The sequence below is a fragment of the Pagrus pagrus genome, assembly GCF_965226575.1.
Source record: "Pagrus pagrus genome assembly, chromosome: 18".
NCBI classification, from domain to species: Eukaryota; Metazoa; Chordata; class Actinopteri; order Spariformes; family Sparidae; genus Pagrus; species Pagrus pagrus.
The window spans coordinates 14,595,522-14,620,544 of NC_140202.1; the positions used below are offsets into that span (position 1 = coordinate 14,595,522).

General features: G+C 41.5%; 2 protein-coding genes across 3 annotated transcripts in view; one reads left to right on the plus strand and one right to left on the minus strand.

Annotated features, from left to right (window-relative positions):
* The window catches only part of bahd1 (bromo adjacent homology domain containing 1), a 32,328-nt gene extending 14,951 nt beyond the window's left edge, over positions 1-17,377 (plus strand). For both annotated transcript variants that reach the window (XM_084382250.1, XM_084382251.1), the window contains exons 2-7: positions 4,495-6,226; positions 9,605-10,014; positions 10,307-10,466; positions 10,576-10,655; positions 12,358-12,449; positions 12,715-17,377. In XM_084382250.1, coding sequence (XP_084238376.1) covers positions 4,606-6,226; positions 9,605-10,014; positions 10,307-10,466; positions 10,576-10,655; positions 12,358-12,449; positions 12,715-12,907 — 2,556 coding nt within the window. In that variant the 5' untranslated portion in view covers positions 4,495-4,605 and the 3' untranslated portion in view covers positions 12,908-17,377. The remainder of the gene's footprint in view (positions 1-4,494; positions 6,227-9,604; positions 10,015-10,306; positions 10,467-10,575; positions 10,656-12,357; positions 12,450-12,714) is intronic.
* Positions 17,378-20,550: 3,173 nt separating this feature from the next.
* Positions 20,551-22,357, minus strand: prlh2r (prolactin releasing hormone 2 receptor; the record flags this gene model as incomplete). Its single annotated transcript, XM_084381465.1, has 2 exons — positions 21,440-22,357; positions 20,551-20,877 (listed from the first exon to the last, which is right to left on the minus strand). The coding sequence occupies exons 1-2, from the start codon at positions 22,352-22,354 to the stop codon at positions 20,551-20,553; spliced, it is 1,242 nt and encodes a 413-aa protein (XP_084237591.1). The 5' UTR covers positions 22,355-22,357.
* Positions 22,358-25,023: the final 2,666 nt, after the last annotated feature.

The window sequence follows — 25,023 nt, forward strand, 5'->3', positions numbered from 1 at the left end:
TAGCTTCAAACAGTGTTCTGGGGACCTTAAAAATCGCTCTTTAGTTAACATTCTCACAGCTCACATCCCCATTGAGGTCATAACCTGTGACGAGGGGATCACAAATTGACAGTGACAGGCCAGAAAGGTTATGAAACATTGATCTAAATGGCCTGCGTGTAGCTAAAACAAGGCAATGCTTTTCTTGTTATCCTGCTTTGTTTTGTCTGTAAGTCGTGATCAGTTAGAAATAACTGAAATAAAACTTGTATAAGGCATGAAAAGGTGAAACTGGACAGTATTTCAGTTTTTAGAGAAAAGTTTAAAGAATATACATAAATGAATGTAGACGAAATGGGTTTCTGATTTTGTCTTTTCCCGTTAATCATCTTATGACCCCTCAGATTTATCTCATGAAGGATAAATTCACATATCTATCATATCAAGCATTTCTGGAGCTTCACAGCAAAACAGTGTTGCAGATTCTCCTAAATGACAGAAGTAGAAGGAGAACGCTGCGACTCTGTTCAGCCGTGAAGCTCCAGAAATGTTTGGTGGACTGTGAAACTTCTCCCAACTTCTGATCAGCAGGGGGGTGAGTGGATAATGGCTGCATTTTCATTTTGGGGTGACCTTTCCTTTAAACCCTCAAAATGGCAAAATTACACTTAAAAGATGTCATTCTGTACCGTTTCTTAAACACACCTGTAGGGTTTCTTCAAATATAGATACACATATTGTTCTAATTTCTATCTATTTAATTTTATTTATCTTATTATATAAGCCAGAAATGGTTCTAGGTTGGGGGAACTAAAAAAAACCCACCAAGCAAACAAAATGTCCTCACACAAATGTAGTGTGTGTGGGTGCATGCAGCTATTGGTGTTAATGCTATGCATTAGGCCGGGTGCACAAAGTGCCTCTAAAGCGGCAACCTGTTTAAGTTTCTTAACGGTGTGTAAAAGCAAGTCGGTTTAGCGTTAAACTCTGTGGTTTTATCTGTTGCGGTCAGTGTGGTGACGTTCCAGCTGACTAAAATAATGATGCCCTGCTCTGAGCTCCTGTCCTTCCTTTGTGCGTGCTTGTCTTATTCAAATGAAGCAACTTGATTTGATATCCTCAGACAGAAACTCAATGTGAGGCTCCTGCTGTCCTCTTGTTATCTGGAAATTAAATTTCTCTCTCATGGATTGCATTTCACGGTTCACCGAGTCGTTTGGCAATAAAGGCGGGCTGAGCTATGAGATGGTTTGAAGAAATGTCCAGCCAGATAGTTGCGTCCACTCCGGAGTCAGCCTGGGTTTGTGTCTGTGGTACGACTCAACCCTGAGCATGCTCTCAATTATTGTAAGATGACATAAAATGCTACGACAGATATCCAACTACAAGAATAGAGGATGTTGTTCCTGAGAATAAAACTCCTCAAACCGTCAGGAACCACACCTTGCTTTGGTTTCCCGACCCTTCATCGGGTGTTACACATCAGCGCGTCACCAGAATGAAAGAACAGCAGATTTGTTGCACGCTTGGTGATGAGAAAATCGCGTAAACACTCTAGTGCTTAAATAAGCTGTTGATTGAATTAATCTGTAATTATTATGCAGTGCAGAAACGGCTTGAGCAGAATTTGCGTTCGTTTCTGAGTCACATCCTGTCGCCATTCTCTTTTTGACACACGTTATTTCACCGCGAGAAAGTGGATTGAGTTATTGTGACTGTTACCGGTAGCAGTGCCGGTAAACACAAATCAGCTGTTCTGTATGTATTATGAGCAAAGACTACGTGCAGCGTGCACACACACATACACACACACACACATTATCTCCCCTTGACTGCCCCTCCAGAGTCATTTAAAGCTTAGTTGCAACTCTCAGTGGCTCACTCTAAAAACAGGATAGCGTGCACAAAAATGACATTCAGACATGATGTGATGCGCTTTGATTCAGAGGAAGAAAACAGTGGGAGCATAAATGGGCATATAAGAGCAGCTCACATTGCAATCAGCGCCGACAGTTATCGTCAATACCAGAGATACTTCCAGAAGACATTTTTGTCCCGATATGGTCCTGGAATTTTAACCCAATTATGGCCTCATGTATATCAGAATTTTGGTGCGAGTCAAGACTGTTTTTACAAGAATTTGGGATTTTATTTGTGAGGTAGTGCATTGTCTTTCAAAATGAAGTCAAACCCTTGTTATTAACTTGCATGTGCACTGTGTACGTCATTCATTTAGTGCTGAAACAGTCAGTAGATGATAAAGTAATTCGCATCATTTTGGATCCACACCAAAATTTAATGAGGTCTATTTTGGGAGACCCATCCTCCATCCAAGTTTCGTGGTCACCCGTTCACTAGTTTTTGTATAATCCTGCTAATCCTAATCCTGTTTGTAGAAAACTACATATACAGTACAGCAGCTTGTTTTAAAGTCTCCTAATGGTTCATGTTTCTGTGAGGTATTGATGGAAACTTAGATTCAGACATATTCATTCCTGAGAGAGCATGTGATTGCCAAAGCTGAATGGTTTTCTCCCCGAAGAGTCACTTAATATGAAAACCAGACCCGTGTTGACTTAGTTCTTGGAGGTCAAGTGGCCTAATTGTGTTCCAGGGCTGCAGCAAGAAGGATGATCCATCTCTTTATGCTGCACGCAGGAGTGTCATTGCATAAAGGTCACCGGCGGTTGAATCATCGGGATCTTGAAAGGATTTTTTCTCAGTGAGGCTTTTTTTGTGTGTGTGTGTGTGTGTGTTTAGATGAGCGGGAACACTTGTGTGATCAGCTGAGCATCGTGAAGCTCATCGTCAATCCTCCACTGTAAAGGTGCTGGAGATGCTTTGATGAAGCGGCCTGTTGACATGGAAACTGAAGATGTTATTGTGTGATGAGTGTTCGTGGCACCAGTTTTGGCGGAATAAGGATCAGTTTATGAGTCAATCGCTCGTACTGTTTTGTTTTTGTCAGAGAATTATTTTGTAATTTCACACCTCGCTGTGATTTCAAAGAGTTTGCCGCCTCTTTGACCTTGTAGAAATTGAAATATGTCGTCCTTCGCTGGGAAATGGTCTTTGCAGTCTTTTCATGTTTAATCTAACGACCTACTCTTTGGTAAGAGATCAGCTACAGGCTGTGTCCAAAATTAAATCGGTGTGGAATTGTGAATTACACATCCAAATCACTTCAAATCAAACATTGAACACATCACCTAAATGCCACATCTCGCTGTGCCTCTGTGTTTTATCAGTGAGTGGGTGAATGTTTGCAATATTGGGCTCCTGGTGGTTGTGTGAGTCATTAATGTGCCTCAACATGGGTTCAAGGACCTGAAAATGGTCATTTTCCATACAAAGGGACAAAAAGGCAATCTTTTTTTTTTAATTTGGAGAACTTGTAGCAGCCACAGCAGAATTAATTAATATATCATGATCTAAATGTTTTAAAGAGCAAGAGGTTGGAGTTTTCTAAGCCTCTGGCTTTGACTTGACATAACATAATGTGCTCTTTATTTCATTTTCTTCTCCGTTCTGTGGGAGCAGTGTGGTTTGCATGTTAGTCAGAAAGGTTGTCTAAGTGGTCTGGAAATTGACAGAAAACTAAGAAAGTAAAACCTGTTGTTAAATAATTCATCAAAGGATCCAGTCTGTTACATGAAGTCACGCTCAGATTCTACAAGAATGAAGTCGACTGGGGCTTTTTATGGCTGGGCAATACATCGATATCATCATTATCATGATATGAGACTATGTGTCATCTTAGATATGGGATACTGTTTTATCCTGAAGTGGATTAAGTGTTGTCTTTTCCTGGTTTTAAAAGCTGCATTACAGTAAAGTGATGCAATATTCTGAGCTCACCAGACTGATCTACTTGTTCTGATTCTTGCCTTCCCCCTCTTAGTCATTAAATCCACATTACTGATGATCAAGTCTCATTGTGTTAAAAATAATATTGTCGCTATATCCACATTGAGTTATTTGGTTAAAAATATCCTGATATTTGATTTTGGTTCTAGCATGTATGAAGTGCTTTTGAGAAGACTTCCACCCTGCCTCCAAACAGGTTGTGGTTATGCTCCACAGCTCCCCTCTCCCCCTCAAAGAAGCCTGTGTTGCAAGATTCAACTCATGTCTGTGCAAGAGACCAGAGACAAAGGCGTTTTTTAAAGTGTCTGTGTGCTCAGCTCTCTGTACTTTTGTAACCTCTGTGTTTTGAAGTTCGGTTTCTCTCCTACGTCCCCGTTTTTACTTTCAGGTATCCTCTTGACTTTATTTTACTGTTTCATCATGTTTGCTTTCAGCTTTACCGCAGTCGTTGCTGGTGAAAACACCGAATTTTCTGATTTTGATGCTTCATAGTAAAAGCTTTAGATAACAAAATAACAGGGGACATTTATTGTGAGGAGTTTATAGGAAATAAATGTGTTAAACACTTAATTAGCAGAGCTTTGTAAGCGTCTCTGTGGCTTAAGCTTTAAACTTAAATCTATGATCTGTGTCTCCCCATGGACCCAGGTGCTGATCCATGATGATGCTCACTGAAGGGTCTCTCTGAGCTCAAACCCGACATCGTACGACCCTGTGGATGAAGAAAAGAAGGTGGATCTTCTTGCGGATGCTGAGACCATGGTGAAAGCTCAGCGGAGCCAGCCTGTGAAATGCAGGAAGCCCCTAAAGCAGAAGGGAGGCAAGGGGAAAGGAGGTGGTGTGACAAAAGGGAAAGAGAGAAAGAATGAGATGAGAGGAAAGAAGAAGAAGGATAAGAAAGAGTCACACCGACACAGAAAGAAGACACTGGCGGTGGGTGATGCAGAGGCACTGGACTGCTGCGTCCTGCTCACCCGTCTGGAGGAGAAAGGAGACGTGGGTAAGAGAAAGGATGCACCAAAAACGGGGAAACAAAAAAGCGTTAAAGTCAAAAAGAAGCTGCACTCCAGCTCCATTCAAAGACGGACCAAATCTGGATTTAAGAAAACTTCAACAGCCAATCAGAAAGCACCTGAACCAAAAATCAACCGATCTGACGCCTTACTCATGTTGCCCGCACCTGTCTTTGAGCCCCGCAGGCGGAGAATGGCATCTCTGAATGCGGAGGCTGTCAACAGCCTGCTGCTCTACAGAGACGACTCCCTCACGTCGAATCTCACAAAGAAACTGCAGCCTGCTAATGAAGATCCAGCTAAAACTGAACATAAAGGTCATAAAACCAAAAAGGTTCCTTCAGGAGGGAAAGCGGACCCAAAAGAAAGACCTAAAAAGCAGAGGCGGTCAGCAGTGGAGGCTCAAGATATCGACTGGTGTGCTTTGTTTGCACCGACGCCTCGACGTCAGGCCGGCCTCACTGCTGCGACGCTGCTCAAGCTCACCAGTACCGCGTACGGACCCAAAAGGCAAAAGAAGACCGAGCCCAAGCCGGAAAGCGGAGGTGAAGCAGCGGCTGCGACTCAGGATGAGACGAGCGGGAAGCTGGCGTGTGGAGAAACAACGCAGACCAAAAGACGAACACGTCCCAAACATGAGGACCAACTGAAGCACAGAAAACAGGGTACAGAGGAGCCGGTTCATTCCCAGCCGGGCTCGACCATCCAGGGCTGCTGTAGTTTGTGTAAAAGCGAGGCTTTGGATCCAGAGTGGGAGGGCACCGCAGGAGGAGAGGAGTGTCTCAAACATTCGCTCCACCGTGGCTCTTCACTGGGGTTCCCGTTGAAAACAATCAAAGAGGAGCAGGTGGAGGCCGAGGTGTCCTCCTGCTACTGCTGCTCCCAGGAGAGGTGCGTCGAGTACTGTCACAGACTGGCCCTCTTCCTGGAGGACAAGACATTCAAGGAACCAGAGGACGGCTCACTGTCTGAGGTGTTCCACCACCACCATCACCACCATCATCATCACCACCACCATCTTCAGTCCACCCACCCAGCAGCCATAACCATCAGCCCGCACACGTACACCTGCTTCCCCGGCTACTACGTTCACTTCAGCCACCCGGACAACTCCCCCTCTCCCATATCACCCCTCACTTTATGCCCAAGAAGCGGCAAGAGAGCCAAGCTGCTCCCCAGCACCAGTCCGCAGCCCTCAGGGATTACCCATCCAGTGTACTGCTGCACCTCAGTGGAGGCGTGCTACGGAGAGCCCTGCAGGATCAAGGGCTACTCTTCCTACACCAGTGTGATTCCAGCCATCGCCAGAGGAGGGTGCTCCTTCAACCCCACAGACTGCACCACATGTAACCACGGCATCAAAAGAGGTGAGCAGACGCACGATTTGACATTAGCAGGTTTACTCTCTGTCAAACATCAGCAGTGTGTCAGTGTTGTTGAGTTAATGCACAGGTATCTGTCATGATGGCAGGGATGTAATGAAGGTGAACTTGAATTTTGAGCTTGAAGGTTTGACTGTGGAAATAGCAGCTTGACAGAGAGTTTGTGCCACAGGCTCCACTTATTTGTTTTTTTCTGAAGCTTTCAGTCACATCAGCTTAAACAAGGACACGTGTAAACGGGTGAAAATGAGCACAGAGTTCAAGATTGTTGACTTCCTGTTGGGTTGAAGTCATGGCATCAAGAGGCTTTCACTGTAGATCCAAGTGTGATAGTCACGTGTCACACCTTTTGGCCAAAACCCATAAAATCCAACCACGTGTGATGCATGTGCAAAGTTTCATGAGTTTTCCAGCACGTTTAGCCCCTCAAAAGTACGATTCATTTGACAGAATAATAATTCCTTGCATTACAACAGGGCATTCATAGCTAAAAATAATAACGCAAAGTTTCTATGCCTACAACGTACAAAAAGCCTGTGACAAAAGAGGATACTTTAACACATCCAGACTATGAATCCAAAAAACTGAAGAAAACCTTGATGTGCTTAAAAAAAAAAGCTGTTTTTCTGGTAATAAAGTAAGTCGGTGTACATGTAGTTGTGTGAGATGGTGAAGACCAGACATCATGGAGTGCTGATTAAAAGGTCACTCCAGTAATTTTGTGTTGTTCAGTGGCATTATCAGAGTGATTTTCTCCGACTATAGGGAGCTCCCTGCCGAGCCGCGAGAGAAACTTAACTATCTACACAGGCTGAGTCGCTGAACGTCATGTGTAAAACCATCAACCCCTTTAAGTAAGACAGTCAGACTTCCTAATAAGTTTAAGTATTCAACATTCATGAGCGCACTATAGTTATAATCTTATTTTGCATGCAGTGCTCCCCTCCTAATCCGGCTGCCAAAGCAGTACAATGTGCTGAGAATAGCTATTATGTCGGGTGTTTTTAATCTCCCATTTTGGAATGTCACTTGAGTGGGAGGTAACAAAAAAAAATATCAGATAAAGGGCAAGACCTCTTTTGTCTAAGTTTGAATACAAGCTGCCGGACAAGTGAATACAAGGCCTGTGCAGCTGAAACCTAATGAGCTGATTGTATGAGCTCCAGTGTCAGCAGTTAGTGACTGTGTTCGAGTCAGAGACGTGAAGCAGAACAGGAAAAGTCTTTGTGATGTGTGTGTGTGTGTGTGGACGTGAGATTGTGTGTGTGTGTCTGCCTGAATGTGCAAATGTGTGGTTAAAAACACCTGAACGTGACCTCAAAACAACACTAATAGCACAGGAACACACACCAGAGTACTGCTGCACCTCAGCTGCTCCCTCCCTCTCCCTCTCTCTGTGGTCTCCAGCAGCCAAAACCAGGTCAGGCTGCGAGGAGGGTTGAGACTCTTGTCTACAATAGCACCGACAGCCTTCATCTCAGCGGTGATCCTCACAAATAGTCCTTTTTCATGGCAGACATTTTGACATGTCACAGGTGTAAAAAAGTAGAACTAACGACGGCTGAATTCCATTTAGCTGCTTCTCTTGTTATCCTGCATCCAGGAGACTTGAATAGAGCAGATCCATTGTTAATGTCATTAGCAACGCCTGTGCTCTTCCTGCCCTGACGAGTCAAAACGTCTTGTGGTGAAAAGACCTGTTGTCCACCCACACGGGCGATTCCACTTTTCCGCCTGATGAGACCTCCTCTCAGTACAGATCAGGTTTGACTGACATCTCCCTCGCTCTCCTGTTCATTCTGTTGCACCTGATCGGCGGGAAACAACTCACACATGGACTTTGGGGACCTCATGTCATTCCCATCAAGTCTCCACCCGACAAACGCCCAAGCAGAGGTCTAATTAGCCGTGAAAACACCTGTGTGGGTGTGCGGCTGAAATAAAATAATGATATAATTATGTAATAATGCTCCTATGCAGCAGTTGCAGAGGTATTCACATCATTTACCTAAAGCAACACTATGTGACAGAAGAAAATGAATGATCATCCTTTTATAAATCAAATCAAATGTAACCATGTTAAATCAATACAGCCAGGGGCATTGCAAAACTTCACGTGATGTTGCTGCCACTAACATAACAGAGTCAGTTCACTGTTTTTGTAAATCTGTTGTGTAATCACCACATTTGGCCACAGTTTACCAAATGTTAGTGTGGCTCCGTCTTTTTCCTAAAAATGCCCACTTAAGCTGTTGAGTCCAAGCGTAATTTTGATGCATACTTCAACAAAAAGTCCTTCTTTTCAACCATTCTCTGAAAACGTACTGCTTAAGATACAGGATAAAAATTATAATAAAATACTTTAAACTTACTGTATAAAACATTGAAAGTATTGCACCTTATACTAAAAAAACGGATGCAGCTCCAAAACTTTAACATCCGCAAATATTCTCCATAAACATATCAAAACAGATGCATAGCGACAAGGTAATTTATTTGTTGTTATCCAACACAAGGTTGCACAACAAAATTAACATTTGTTGTTCCTTCATGCTACAACAATACTGAACATATATACAATTATTTATGTGAGCATGTAATCAATTACTACCCATGCCTGCCCACTGGGTTATCAATACAGTGTAAGCAGCATTTTAACGTTGTGGCTGTGGCTGGGTGTTTTGTGGTTAAGCAACTTTGATTTACTTTGCCATTAACACTGCAGGGCCGTTGAATCTGTAACAACACATCGGATTTTATTTGTTCATCAAAGGTCTTGTGCTTAAACTCTTAACTGATCCTTATTAGATACACACCCATCAGTGTGCTGGGTGCATCTAATGACATGTAACCTGTATTTGCTGCCGTTTCGATCCTGGGAGCTGAGAGATCACGCTGAAATAAATTTATCATGATTTCAACATAATGTCGACACCACAGCTATGTCATGGGGTGCACACAACCTGTTATTATTTCACACAGTTAGCACCAGTGTTTATCACAAGGGATGTCTTGTGTGTGTGTGTGTGTGTGTCAGTCTGTGTGTGTGTGTGTGTGTGTGTGTGTGTGTGTGTGTGTGTGTGTGTGTGTGTGTGTGTGTGTGTGTGTGTGTGTGTGTGTGTGTGTGTGTGTGTGTGTGTGTGTGTGTGTGTGTGCGTCTGCTCTGTTTAAGGCTATAATTGACCTTAATTGAGGCTCCGTTTGTTTTTTCTGCTGCTTCAGCAGAACTAATAACAACCGAGTGTCGTTCATGTCTCCATTATGTAACCTTGTTAAAGATGGTTGATCACTGTTGCTGCTCCTTTAAGGACTGTGCATGTTCTCTGCCACTCTACTCCATTATCTTTTCTGTTCCTTCCTCAGACGACTACTCATCAACACTCAATGACCATCACAGTCCCTCCTCCATCCCCATCTGTCCCAGCCCCAGAGTCCTTACTGGCTGCCCCGTTCCCACTGTGCCTCCAGCCGGCCAATCAGTGCCCCACATTCAGACTCCGCTGTCCGACCCCAGCCAACCGCAGCCTCCGCTGCAGGTGGCGAAGGAGTGCCCGCAGAGTGCCAAGTCGCCCAGCGGGTCGAGGTCTGGCGCGCGCGGCACCGGCAGCATCAGCTCGGCTGTCTGCCCTCTCAACAGGGACAAGAAACAGAAGCTCAGCCCTGCCAGCGTCGGAGAGCGGACGGTTGCCAAGCAGCCGAAGAACAGCCGCCAAAAAACCACCAACGGCTGGCAGCCAGTCGGCCTGCCCTTTCAGAAGGAGGTTTTCTCAGTGGTACGTAGAGAAAGTCACGCTGGTGCGTTGTGACGCAACCACGATGGTGCCGCTTGTAATTAAATACGGTGTAAGTTGTTTAACTCGGGTGTCCAGAGAGAGTTTGGGATAATTTATCACAGGCTTGTCACTGTTTTTTGAGTTTCATCCAAACACCTGACTGTCCACATTTCTCTTGAGACTCAGAAGTCATTAAAATCACATCCTCGAGCTCTTTACTCCACAGCTTCTCACAGCTTATCAGTTTCATGGCTGCTTGAGGAGTGAGTATTTCTGCTGCCTTTGTTCCCAGGAAGAGGAGGCTCTGGTGCTGAGGAGGTGTTACGAGGGAGTCCAGAGGGACGGGGATCTGATCCGGGTCAGAGACACTGTTCTGCTGAAATCTGGACCTAGGAAGAAGACTTTGCCTTACGTGGCCAAGATCTCAGCTCTGTGGGAAGAGCCAGAATCAGGTAGGACACATGCTCTGCACACTTCCAGCTCAACAGATGCTGAACTGATACAATAATAATGGGCTCCAGAGCTGAAGTGAACCACATGTTTTTTTTTTCTCTTCTTCAGGAGAGATGATGATGAGTTTGTTTTGGTACTACCGTCCAGAACACACACAGGGGGGGCGCAACCCCGATATACATTGTGAGGTGAGAAGCAAATCCTTTTAAACTGGTTTCTGAGTGGTCGGCCGACCAGAATGCACAGTTCAGTCAGAAGTCAGAGCTGGGAATGGCACCATACCCCAGAAGTTGGAATTTATAATTATTATTATTCTATTATTATGTTGAATTTCGGGTCCACACCATCCTGACTTAGGATTCAGGATGCCGATTGAGGATGTGTCCTAAGATAAGATGGGATGTTTTCTAATATGCGGTTAGGAAACATGTTTCTGTAATACCAAAAATCTTAAATGTCATCCTAAACTGAGATGAGATGGGATTTCAGACTTAGGAAGAAGAATATTCATGCTTCGTGTCATTTTAGCTTTTAAGTCTCTCAGGTGAACCTCACATAACCATCAGTTGAAGTGACTTTTAAAACTGGCTGACATTTTAAATGATAAGGCTTATATTATTATGATATTAATTATTATCAACAAATCCCTTGAATAGAACAAAGCCAACAATGAATTGATCTCATTCACAAGTACCATCTGTGTAAACAAAGCCTGATATAGCTTATTCCTCTGTGTCATTAACCTCCATTGTTGTCCAGATACTATTAGAAACAACAAGCCACACGGCTCCTCTGGGTGACATGCCCCTTCATTATCATAAACATGGCCCCTAAGTTATTTTGAGCCAATCCCACACACACACACAGTCCTGCTGTTGTAAGCACTCTACCAGAGTGACAAATGCGTATTAATCCACAGCTGAAAAAAGTCCGCCACAAATGGCCTAATTACACTATCTGTCAATAAACACTCCCTTTCTCCAAGTGAAACTATATATTTTTTGACCTGATTTGAAAGATTTTCAGTAGGAACAAATGGTTTTGTTGCAGACGGAAGTTGGAAAGTACCGAGAAAACGATTAATGCATTGTTGGTTTTGGACTTTTCATGAGATTTATTGACAACAAACAAATCTGTTGGTAAGTGTCCGTGGTGTAATCCTTGTAATACAATCCAAAGTGCCTCCATATAAGGAAATAACAGTCATGAAGGGTTGTTCTTCAGCTTGATCTTTTACACGTTTTCCTCATATCATGGCTCATTGTTGTGACTTTTCGCTTTTCTCTAAGAAAATACTTTAATTGTGGGATAATTTTGCGACACAGTAATGTGTTTCCGTTTAGCTCAGCCTTCCAATTGTTCCTATTTATACACTATGTAGTTTGCCTCAAAAGGAAAATTACAATTCAAGAGCAGACTTCTAAGATTTCGGCTCGAGTCAGTAACAGAAAGTGTGTCTGAAGGAGCGACTGAACAAACACACATGCACACAGGCAGGCACACATGTTGAGCAGCAGCTTCTGTTGCGCTCGCTTCCTGTTGTCAGTCATCTCCCAGAGGAACAAGTTGCACTTTATTAAATCTCCAGAAACAATAAACCGCATGAAGTCTGTCGTTTCTCAGCTACACTAACAAACAACAAACACATCATGGCACCGGTGTGAGAACAGTAGCATGGCTTTGACTCAGAGGAAGAAGCATCTTCCTCCTGTGAAACTGTCTTCACACCTGGAGGTGAAGGTGATCGCGTTCAATGAAACATACAGATGTTGTCTTTTAAAGTCCCTGTGTACATGTGCAGACTGTGAAGGCTTTAGGGGAACACATGTTTAATTTTGAGCCTTGCTGGAAGATGTTTTTTTTTACAACAAACAACTTTCTTTTCTCCAGAATGAGGTCTTTGCATCTCGTCACCAGGATGTGAACAGTGTGGCCTGTATTGAAGACAAATGCTATGTCCTAACATTGGCACAGTATTGCCGGTAAGAGAGAAAGCATTTTTACCTTTCATTGTGGCTTTGGCGTATTTATTTGAAGCATTTTCCCTGCACGAAAACATATTGCTTTTGAAAGATTACACGGTCCTGCTGAGAAAAGTCGACAGTGCTCCTTTTTGAAGCGTTTTTCAAACACCCGCTGGATTAACTCAAAAAAAAAAAAAAGCATGATGTTTAACATTAAAAGCGGGCAGGTTTCCTCAGTTCTCAGACAGTTGGTCGTTGATTGAGTTTGATGTTCTTTTTGCAGATTTTGTGCCTTGGTAAAACGCCGTAGGGACGGCGTACGTGACAGTGCCGCCTCCCTCGTGGTGCCACCTGTTGTTGGCAGTGCCATGCCCACCCACCACTGTGTGCCCGATGACGTCGACCCAGACCTTGTGTTTTTCTGTCGACACGTCTATGACTTCCGCTACGGACGCCTCCTCAAGAACCTGCAGTAGCATCTGACGGGGCGTGACACATGATGCTATGGGACGTGAGATAATGTTACTCCGGTTTCATCCTCCACGACTTTAATTAGCTACGTACCTACCTGCTGCCTGTGTGAGAGGAACTGGAAGTTCAGGATGAAGGATGAGAGATGAGCTGTTCTTTAAATGATTTTGTTTTGGACGCTCGTGTTCATACTTACATGCCACACATTTATTTAGTATACGTAATGGTCTGACATGTTGTATAAGAGTTGATATGGCAGTGTAAATGGTCTTTATCCTACATGGCTCTCTGGTGTCGTAGCAGCTGTGTGAAGAACCTGAACGTACTCTGCTGTAGAAAATGCTACTGTAGCTCTTAGAAATGTGACATTTGATAGATACGAAGAGAAGTTGATGTTACATGTGAATTACTGTCTGCCTGACAGATATCAGACACACAGTGTGTCTCAATGATGCGCCATGGCTAAAGAAAATTTGATGCATATCGTGCCACATCCGTTCCTGAAAAGAGACGAGAAGCAAAGAGTTTTCAGAGTGACTGGAGATTTAATCACGTTTGTCGTTTGGTTCCTCTGTAATTTGCAGCTGCACAATGTCCATCTGAATGCGGAAACATGCGGTTTTCTACGAGGCACTGCAGACAGAGGTCTTACAGAAGAGCTCTAGTGTTGTTATTTGGGAAATTTGCTTTCACACTTTCTAGCCGAGGGTTAGATGAAAAGATTTATACTACACTCATGTCTGTCTGGTGAATATGAAGCTACTGCCAGCCAGCTTAGCATACAGATTGGAAACAAAGGGAAAGGGTTTTCCTAAGTTAGCGTTTTTCACTGGCTTTGGACGAAGCTGGGTTGGTTAAGCTTAGCTTTATCTTAACTTACTTTAGCTTAGGTAAGCACAAAGACCAGGCTTTTGTTCTAAAGCGAGCTAATCGGCTGCTGGCTCCAGCTACATATTTAGACGACAGAGTGGTATCGATGTTCTTATCTAAATCTTTGTAAGAAAGCAGATTAGTGTATTATCCAATTTTTAAACAATTTTATTTTTCAAAGGGACAGTTTACCCCAAAATACATGCTTTCATCTGACCTGTAGTGCTATGTATCCATTGCTGTTGAGTATTTATTTGGCGCTTTGAGCACCACAAACCATCCAGTTCCATTGTATTAGAGAGAAGGCGGACGTCTCGCGGCCGATATCTCAAAAACTCAACACTCCTAACTGAAACAATCGAGATGGGTAAATAGCACTACAGATAAGAGGAAAAATATGTGTTTTTGGTTTTTCGGTGTGAATTGTCCCTTGTTAACATTTCCATTTTCATGAAGTTATGAGAGATTTTGGATCAGAAGGTTTGATTAAATCCAGTTTAACTTTATTACCACTGATTACTGATTACCACGCACAGCAAACAATGAAATGTGGACGTGGCTACGTCTCTCGATACTTTCCGAGAGAATTACAAGTTTCACGTCATATCCGTAACTCTGAAACTCCCCTCAGTGGTGGTTTTCACGATTCCGTACTGACCTGCACTCTACAAAGAAAGCACAGTTCAGTTGATTTGATTTCGCGGTGTGAAGATGTCCAATGAGCCGAGCATTGAGGGGCTTTCTGTTATGCCAATGCTTAGGAATATTTTTCTTTCTCAAAGCTGTTCGCCAGAGGTGTGATTTGACATCCGGTGTCAGCTAACTGTATATTTGCATTTATATATCTGGATGAGTGTCTGTTCATGGCAGATGGCATCAGTTAGTCACCTATATTCTTGTTTGTTCACCGATGAGATGGTGAGTAATGTATTCAGTGTAGCATTTAGATCTGTGATGATGATTCATTCCTATGTTTTGAGAGAAGATATGTATTTATTTCTGTACTGAGAAAATATAATTTATTTTCAAAAGATAATTTTAAAGAATAGAGTTTTTAGATGAGTGGCTTTCATTCCTGTTTAGAGAGGAGGTCGAGGCTGTCTCTCCTTCTTAGCTGCACTGTCTAAGATGAAAAGTGTGTGAGTCATTCGCAATAGTATTTCTGTAACTGATTGAGCTTGCTTGCCCAATACGAACCTACTAAATGTTGTGTTGAGATGTTGAAGTCCTCCAGGCAGATTAGAGGAGCCATTTGGATTATTTGGAAGGATCTTAGATACAGTTTTTGAAGGACACCTGCACACATGTGACCAGAGATGCTTAACCTGCAGGACCAAAACGCACCTTGGCCTCTCCCAGCTCCCTGTCATTCTCCTGTCACTCCTCAGATGATAAAGCTTTGCCTCTTCACCTTTAAATGCTGAGTTTTTTTCAATGATTTAAACCTAACCTTGCCATTAGCCTGTGCCCTTTATCTTGCTGCCTTAGAGAACATTCCCAGCCTTTCATTTAGAAATGTGTACCGATATCAGCCTGGGGTAATGAAGCTTTTTAGTGTGCTGATCCAGATTCCTAGATGCTGGAGATGCATCGCAGGTCCGTCGATCTCCTATGATCTGAAAGGTTAACTGATCCTCGATAAACACTTATTTTGACAAGAGTCTGCCCACGTTTGAACACCCAACGCGCAAAATGTTGTGAAATATGCCTAATTAATTTCTTGTGGTGAGTTAAACGAGAAGATTGATACCACGCTCATACCTTCACGCTAAAGCAGGCAGCAGTGGATTATCCGAGTTTAGCATAAAGACTGCAGGGGGAAATCTGGCTCTGTTGGAAAAGGCAACAAAAGCACCTGTAAAGCTCCCTAATTAGCACATTGTTTATTAAAAAAAAATGAAAGCATAAAAACAAGTTTGCTGATAGCTGTTTTCAGTCTTTATGCGAGGCGAAACTAATCATCTGCCGGCTTTAGCTTCGTAGTTAGTGTACAGACAAAGGCGTGGTAGATTATTTAACAACTGCTTAAAGGATAAGTTCACCCAAAGTAGAATATTTTAAATTTTAGTAGAATGCTCATTTGCTGTGAAACTCCAGAAATGTTTTGTGGGCTACAAAATTTAACTTTCATATCTGGGTGAACTTATCCTTCAAAGTTTGTAGTTTGTGCTTCCTGAAGAGCAGCGGCTGCAGTCAGCTTGAATCCTAGCAGTTACAGTGGATTACAGTTGTTACAAGATTTAATGGTGGACAAAAAAAGCAAACAATGTCCAAAGAAACTTTTCTCAACCTTTTCTCTCTCACGATCCTTCTCTCAACTGTCCATCTGTGTGCTCATTATGTTCCAAACTATCACCTTTTGCCAAATTACAGTTAAAGATATAGTTTTTTTCAACAAGGTTGACAGCACAGCAGGGAGTCGGTGTTCTTAGCCATATTTTGGCCAAATGGTGAGTTAGTGACAATACTGAAGATATGGATGGACAGCGAAGAATTTGCAGGATTGTTTGAGATGTTTTAACTCCACTCCTCTTTCTGCTTACCATTGAATTTTGCCATAATTTGAATCCTATTTATCCGACACGTTTCAAGCTGACCGCAACCGCTGTACATGAGGGAGGAAACTGCTTAGAGCCACCTTACAAGATCAGTGGGTGATTATGTGAGAGTCAAAAGATAGATTTGGGTGGAGTATCACTCGAAAATGCCCACATCCTGCTGACTTCTGCTTTACTCCCTGTACAAAGGGTGGGTGTAGATACATTTTGTGTGTTCATTTGCAGAAATAGAACTTGCTTTAATTAAAGAATGGATTTAATGTTTGACTTTCAATTGGAGCAAGGCTGCTCAGATTAATATTATAATTATTAATAATTATTGGCTAAAATGGATAAAAAAATAGACCCTGCTTCTCTCAGAAAACCAAAGGTTATATCGCAGACTCTCTCCACTGACTGAAACATTTTTTTGCATATTGATGGTGGATGCACAGCAGTAAAACCTACACAGCACAATACTACAAAGCAGAATTGGGTAAAAACACATTTGGTTTGATTTGGTTCTGCAATTTAAAATCCCCCTCGGTGTTCTGAATCACAGTTAGAGACCACACACAGCACATATTATGGCCTTAGGAATCACTCAGCAAACTAATTATGTGTAATCAAGATGTGTGATACTTATGTCTTAATTGGTCCTCTGTGCCTGTTCCCATTAAGCCCATATATATATTCCAAGTGTTGTATTTTTTTCCATTGAGAGAAGGACGAGCAGTTACTGTTGTTTTTACCCACCTTCCAAATGCCTTCCATTTTTGTCAGAAGACGCTGGTCTGATCTCGAATCACCACAAGGAAATGTTTGCACCAAAAAGAGAGAGAGCGGAGAAGGTATCGAAACATGAATTTAATTTCATCCCCAGGTGTACAAAAACCTAAACTTTGGTTCCTCTGATGTGAGTTTATGTTCTTATTCTTTGCATGGCGTTTTTTGGAAATATCTTGGAAATATTAATCACAGCACAGATTATTTGTATGGTTTCAAATGGACCTCTGTAATATAAGAAAAATATTTAATTGTAATAAATAATATATGAGTTTGAACATGTGTTGAGAGGTTTTTTTTATGGCTTGTGTTCAAATTTAATTGGCATACACTGTTGGCAGGTTGAAGAGGTGTAGTAACAGTTGGTGCCCACATGGTGGCTCAGTCAGCCAATATTTTTTTATACCCGATTGGTTTGATCAAATACAGTCATCACAGCGATCACGACACTGAGATTTTAAAGGCTTTCTAAAAATAATATTATTATTGATGTGTCAGACAATGTGCTCTACCCAAAGGGTTCATGCAGGACTTAAAAGACTGTCAATATTAATTAACTACAGCCTTGTAGGATAAGCTGTATCCATATTACAAACTTAATAAGGCTTGACAAGCTCCTATGCAATCATGATTGAATCAATTCTTACAGCATCTAGTTCTCATCTCTGCATCAGTCAGCCAAATGTTTATTGTCTGTTTTTAAGGACAATTAGAAATGTATAGATTCCCGACAATGATCCGTCGCCTGTGCGTGCAATGAAAGGAACTTACCTTTTGTTGCATGAAAAGAATGTGAATTTAAGGAAATCACATACATTTGCATTTAAATGTGATTTAAAATGCAAAGAAAAATTATATTTTATCAACATAAATCAAAATCAGTCGTTTTTATTGCCTCACACTCTTCCCCTTTCTTTCCACATTTGTAATTCATTCATCTTTTTGCACCTGACGTGATTACCACCATTTATCTGTTACGCTGCGTAGATCCTGACAGGAAGAAACAAGAGTGTGAGCATCTTGACAGCAGACACGAGGAGACATAAATCATCTACAATAATCAGGCCTCGGATGAATATGTATGAGGCCTGTGGCACTACTCAATCAGGTTATGAGATTTTAAATGGCACGAGTAGGTAAATCATCTGCATCTGTGACAGCGAATGGGTGGAAAATAAGTCAAAAAGTTCAACTGCCTCAATTAAAGTTATTCAGAAGATATTTGTTAGTGTGCCTCTGTGCATGCAGTGCAGTGTGAGTGTGTGTTTGACTTGCAGCTATTTCTTCTGAATGTCCTGGTCCTGTTTTCTTCAGCGACAGCCAGTACAAGATATATATATGTACTTATAATGAATAATTCCAAACCAGCTCAATTCAAATTTGAGCCATGCAAAAACAAATGCATCACAATTAACAGTAAGCTTTGAGCTGTAAGCTGATAACTGGATGGTACCCTATGTACCTACAGTACAGGTATCTTATATCTTCGTAGGTACAGTACAGGTGCCATTATCAAGGACTCCCACCGGTTTTCTTGCAAGTAGTAGAGCGGGTCGTTGGGTAGATTCACATCCTGTCGAGGAAAATCCAACCCGAGTCCTAAACAAAGAATTCTACAGTCCAGCAGCATTAAGCGACTGCTGTGAGACCACTCACCATCTGATAGAGCTGCAAGGGTAGTTATATTGAGGTTAAGATCCATACCCTGCTTTCTACTTTAAGTGATAAAAAAAAAACAGCCTTTTTCCCTTTAAGTCTCTCAACAAATGATTTTCTCACGTGTCAGAACTGTCTGAAGAGGTGAAGAAATTGCTTCAAATGGGATTTCTTTCTCTCATGAAAGAAACACGAGTTCTGAGAGCAAGTCTCTTTTTCTTTATTTCAGGGTCTAAATTACACACCTGCAAGGCTTTCCTGGGACTGACTCATTCCAATTTGACACCACTCTGCAGTCTTTTGAACATCACCTGCCCTCTGTACAGCTATACACATAGGCGAAGTTCTGAGTCACAGCCAAAGTGGCTTTAAGACGGTTTCACATTATTGTGGCAATTTGGTGCTGTTTTTTCCTGAATGATCAACAATGTGACAACACTTTCGGTTTATGTGGTATAGAATATGAAATATGATGTTAATTTGTTAATGTTTTTTCTGACGCACAACTGCATGATAAACTCTCACTAATTATTCTGGGTTTTCCATCTTCCTTCAGAGCACCCTCGAGGTAAAACTGTAACTCCATGGGAGGTGTTTTTGAAGCATTGTGACTTTAGAGAGAAGAGAATACACTGCAATACAAAGTGAAAGCCTGTAAATTGTTTTTTTCATGTCAGAATGCCCTGCAACACTATCGCAGAATTGTCAGTGAAGAGTAGACATCAGAACAACTGCATAGTCTTATTGCAAAGTTCATATTGGTTTTTCTGCTCATGTTGTTCTGCAGGTGACATGATGACGCAGTTGAGATTTTCTTGTGAACTTGACAAATACGAGAGTTCTGTCAGTGAAGAATGAAGAAGAAATTTCTTCTCCAAAATGACAAAGTGCACCTTTTAAAGGATATACACATTCTCTTTTTTCTCAATTAATTACATTTTACCTCGGTTTTATTCACTATATACTGTTTCACACAAACAAATGATAAGCAAAGATGATGATTTTTTTCTCCGACCATCAAAAAGTTGACATTTAAACACGCCGCACATTTTGCATACGGTGTTGTGCTTCGTCAAATGTCACAGCCGCTGCAGAAAGTGTGGAAAGTGTTCAGTGGCTCAATGCCAAACTGAATGACAGAGAGATACATTATTCATTCAATATCACAGAAACGCTTCATGATGACTATTTGATCTCTAAACCAGCATTAAATGGATGGTGAGGGAAGGATAAATTAAATAAACCTGTTTATTAAGTGACATTCCACAGAATAGGTTTAACATCACACATATAATCCACATATACAATTATCCCAATACACTATGACTAAAAGTGGACAGGAATGGCAAATACACATATAGAGCATTACACCATGTACATAAACATGCCATTAAGTTGATGTACAGTGTGAGTTCACAAGAATATGATGAATCTGATAAAAAACTATATAACTATTATTTTACGAAGACGAGAGCAAAATAACTGTCTCAGAGGTATTTTCAAGCTCACAATAGCATATTTTTCGGTACATAAATATCCATATATTTCTGAAGAATATAAATTATTACACATAAGTCCTTTTAATCAAAGGCTAATGTTTAAATTGTATAAATTCAGTAAAAGAGACAGAGCTGGTGTGTATTGTGACTTTGCTGTCTGTCAGTATGAGGGCTGGCAAGACTCAGTAAGTGAAGAAGCTGTCACTGGTCTTTTCTTTAGAGGAGATTCTTATCCAGCTGAGCAAAAGAAAACACCAGTGGAGACATGTTTGTGTCTACTGAACTGAAAAAAAAAACAATTTAACCATAGTTGTCTTGAGGGCCAATGTTATTTACAACAGCACCTGGTAAATCTGCCACAGTGGTGGAGGTGTGGGGCCGCGGCACCCTGTGTGAAATCGTCAGGATGCTTGACCCTTGACCCCTGTCCTTTCCTTTTGCTCTCCTCTGGTGCAGAAAGTGTTGACACAGACAGGACAGGAACTTGTCGTGCAGCGAGGCGTAAATGAAAGGGTTGTAGCAGGCGGAGCTCATGGCGAACAGGTGACTCGACACCTGGATGATGTTCACGTATTTCTTCCCTAGGATGGAGAAGTCTGTGTCCAGGTCACGGATCAGATTCACCACCTGTAGGGTTAAGACTATGTTATTCAAAGCAGTCATCAAAGGTAAACGTCACCTGATATTTAAGTCAAGAATGAATTCCTTTGGGAATTTGTTATTTTTAAATAAATAGTTCAACACAAGTGAGCCATTTAAATTATGGAACACTGGTTCAAGTCAAAGATGTGTGATAATCAGACATGTTCAGTCTGTTGCTGGTTTAAGCTGCTACATTCAGTTCAATACGAAACTAGGCCTACAAGCACTGTTAATGAGGTTTAAAGCTCAGCAAGTAACTATTCGTGATAGCTATCACATTATGGTTTTGTTCGGTCTTTTAATAGGCTTGTAACAAGGAAGTAACATGACACATTGAGCTGTCAAGGCTGCTTTCACCAGACTACTGGAGCCCCACTGCTAATGATTAGGTCAGTGACAATGATGAATCAGTGTAGTGACTTCAGTCTGAAGATGATTTGCTTTCTTGCAGAAAGTAAGCTGAGAATATTGACTCTGTAATCCTTTACTGTAAATATGAAGCATATACCCATCAAATCATCAGTGTCTCTTTCCCATTCATCTGTACCTGTAAGGGTAGCCATGAGAAGGCAAAACAGAGGACGGACACCAACAGCAAGTTGAAGGTCTTCCTCCTCCTTCTGCTCCATGCAGCCTTTGCAGATCTCAACTCTGGACATGCCGTCAAGCCCAACGTGGTCTTCTTTTTCAGCTGATAGGATATAGCACAGTAGGAAATGGTGACAGCAGCCAGTGGGACAAAGTAGGAGAAGAAGAGGATGAAACAGGAGTAGATGAGACGGCCTCGCTCCTGGCCGTCCCAGAACTCCTCACATATGGCCATCTGCAGCCCTGCAGTCCGCAGGTCCAGGTAGACAGTGTGTAGTGCTGTAGGTGTGGATAAAGCCATAGAGGACAGCCAGATCAAGGCCACCAGACCCCAGCAGAACCGCCACCCTGCTCTTTCACGGATGGGATAAGCCACAACCACGTAACGGTCCACTGCGATGGCCATGAGGGACAGGACCGCTGCGTAGACGGCTGCAGACTGCATGACTGTGACAAAATGACACATGTAAGGACCAAATATCCATCCACGCTGGTCAAAAGCGTAAGATGCTGTCAAAGGGACACAGAAGATGCACATGACGAGGTCGACAAGCGCCAGGTTGCTGATGAGGAAATTTGTTGTGTTGTGTCTTTTCTTGTTGTGCCACATGAGAAAGAGCAGGAGGAGGTTGCCTGAGCAGGCCACCAGGACCACGGCCGAGTAGAGAGGGATGAAGACGAGCTTGAGGTCGGACAGGAGGTCCAGCCCTGAGAAGGAGGATGCTGAGAACGGGGAGGTCAAGAGGAGGGGGTGAGAGGAGCTGCAGCAGGATGAAGAGAAGGTGGACGAAGAGTCAGACATGGACGGAGATGAAGAAGAGGCTGGAGTAGGGGAGTTCACCCCGGATTGGTTCAATGACTTCTCCCAGTCCATGGCTGCAGAAGTCAGAATGAATAAAAAAAACATTTATGGTGAGATCATTCCACATAACCTGCTGCATATACTGCATATATCTGTATATATATCTGAAAAGGAAAGAAAGACACATAAATAGATAATTTTGTGGAAATTAATTAGAAGATAATAAATAAATAAATAAATAAATAATGGCGTAAATAAAATAATGAATTTTAAAATGAATAAATTAACAAATGGAATGGAAAATTGGAAAGTAAATAAGTAGGTGAATTAATACAAAGGTGAATAAAAAATAAAGCAGCAAATTAAAACATTATTATCAATTTTTGTTACATTTTATAAATTCGTTAATGCCAGCATTTATATTCAATATAGTTTTTGCTCAAAATAATGTATCTATTGAGCCAGTGATTAAGCTATTTTTGATTTTGGCAGTTTTCCGTCCCGAATACATAACTGGGTACAACTAATGACTAATGGCAAGTTGATATTAACATCATGATAGAGATTGAGCTCATGACTCACATTTTGACAAACTAATTAGTGTCTGTCAGTCAGTCAGTCAGTCTGTCTCATTAAAAGTAGTCCTCCATCCTTGTACTCTCTCATCTTCACAACATCTTACTCCTCTCCTCCTAGTCACTGGAACATATGCACATCATGTTATCTACATTGAGGTCAAGCATTCACTTGTTGCTGAACAATAAGAAACACTCATCGCCTATCACCATATAATTGGATGTTACTTGAGAGTGTTAAAACAGGCTTGAATATTGATTTATTCCACATCATGCTCTCTGGCCTTGAAAAGCAATCTGTTTCTCATGGTGTGACTCAAAGATTTGGGTCATTAACAAAAACCGCAAGAAAGCAAAGGGGAGAATGAGAGCGCCTGAGTGGATTTTCTATTCAAATTTGCAAGATATGATGAGGATGAGTAACATCTGCCTTCAAAATGAAAATGTTTTGAGCAGTTGCATTATTTCTTTGGCATTAATTGCATTCTCATTTTGTCAGTTTCATCCATAAAAACAAGCTATCGGAACAAATCCTTGCAGATTAGCCACATTCCCAGTACTTTTAAAAGAACTGGAAAGCTTCAATATTACATTTGTAAATGGAAAATCTTCCCTGGCCTATTGTAGAGCTTGAATAAGTGCGTTTTTAATGACCTACTTAAGCTGAGCGAGACCTCCTGACCACAAGAGTAACATTATCCTAATGTTACTGTATTTCTCGGCATAAATGATCTCAGTTTTTCAAGGATTATTGGTTGAATCGTGCAGTGCTCGAGCTGAATCAGCTCAGTGCCTCATTGACCTGAATTTATCTCTGACGAACTGATTTGCACATAATTGACCTTTAGCTGGTTGCTTATTTAAAAAGCATGTTTTAAGCACTTAATACAAAAAAAGCATCCTAGTCTGGTTATCAAGCAGCCATTTCTTCTAAAAAAAATCTATCAAATGCAAAATTACAGTTATCAGACTGCATGAATTTTCAAAAAGTAGATATTAAATGAAAAAAATACCTGTGAGAGATGTCAGCCAGACATTTTTGAAATGACTTGAACAAATCCAGCACCTGTTAGCGTCTTCAGTCTGCGAGGAGTCTCACAGTTGTATAGCCTCACCTCCTCGCTGCAGCCCACTCCGCTTCAGAATAAAGAGGTGTGCGGCTGGTCTCTCTCTCACACAGCGTACTCATTCACGAGAGTGAGTCACCTCCAGTGAAAAAAAAAAAGGTTGTCTGTCATCTCAATCCTAATCACCTCCAATGAAAGATCATTATAATCTCCTGATATTCCTCTTGGGAACTATGGAGCCTTTCTGGTAATACATTTGGACTTTATAATGACCTTGCCCTTTTATAAGGTATTTGTTATCTGCCATGGATCACTATAATTTACCTTTTGGGACTTATAATGTGTCTGTGGTTTTATATATAATCGATTTATTGTGAAGCGACACGTTGATAATGTTTTATATTACATTCTTTTTTTACTTCAGCTGACGTCAATCATGTTGTCCTTAATTTACTGACTCCAGAAGAAGGAAATTTATTATCCTGACTAGTCTGTGCCCACACTGTCCCCTGAATCATCTTTGATGCTTGGTGTAAAATGATTCAGTGCAGTTTTTCCCAATAAGACCGATGTCTAGGAAAACACACAGAGCAAAAACAGAACAATGAAGGGACAAACCATGACCTTTATCCGGCACATCTTAAATATTCATTAATCTCAATCAAAATTGTGAAATGTCTCAGAGCCAGAGGTACCAAAAGACTTGCGTGACCGTGTGATTCATCAAGTGAGGATTTATAAGGCTCTTTTCATTAGTTCAGTTATTATTTCCTCACTAATTTTTTAACACATTTAGGATCTCAATAAGAACTAGTTTTAGGACAAAGTAGTGGTCACTGTCAATGCAAAGGTGTAGCACAGTGTCATACAGATCATCTCAGTAATCATCCAGTTTTAACCAAGATATTGATTGTTTCAACAGTCATGTCATTTTAACACTCAATTTTTCATCTTTTTTCCTGTTACTGTTGCCTCCCATCTCTTAATATCTAAAAGTTTGAATGCATTATACAAGACAGAAACATTCAACATTTTATTCATTGTCCACCACAAACAACTTGGATTTACAACGCAGCCAAAGAACCTCAGGTAAAAAGCA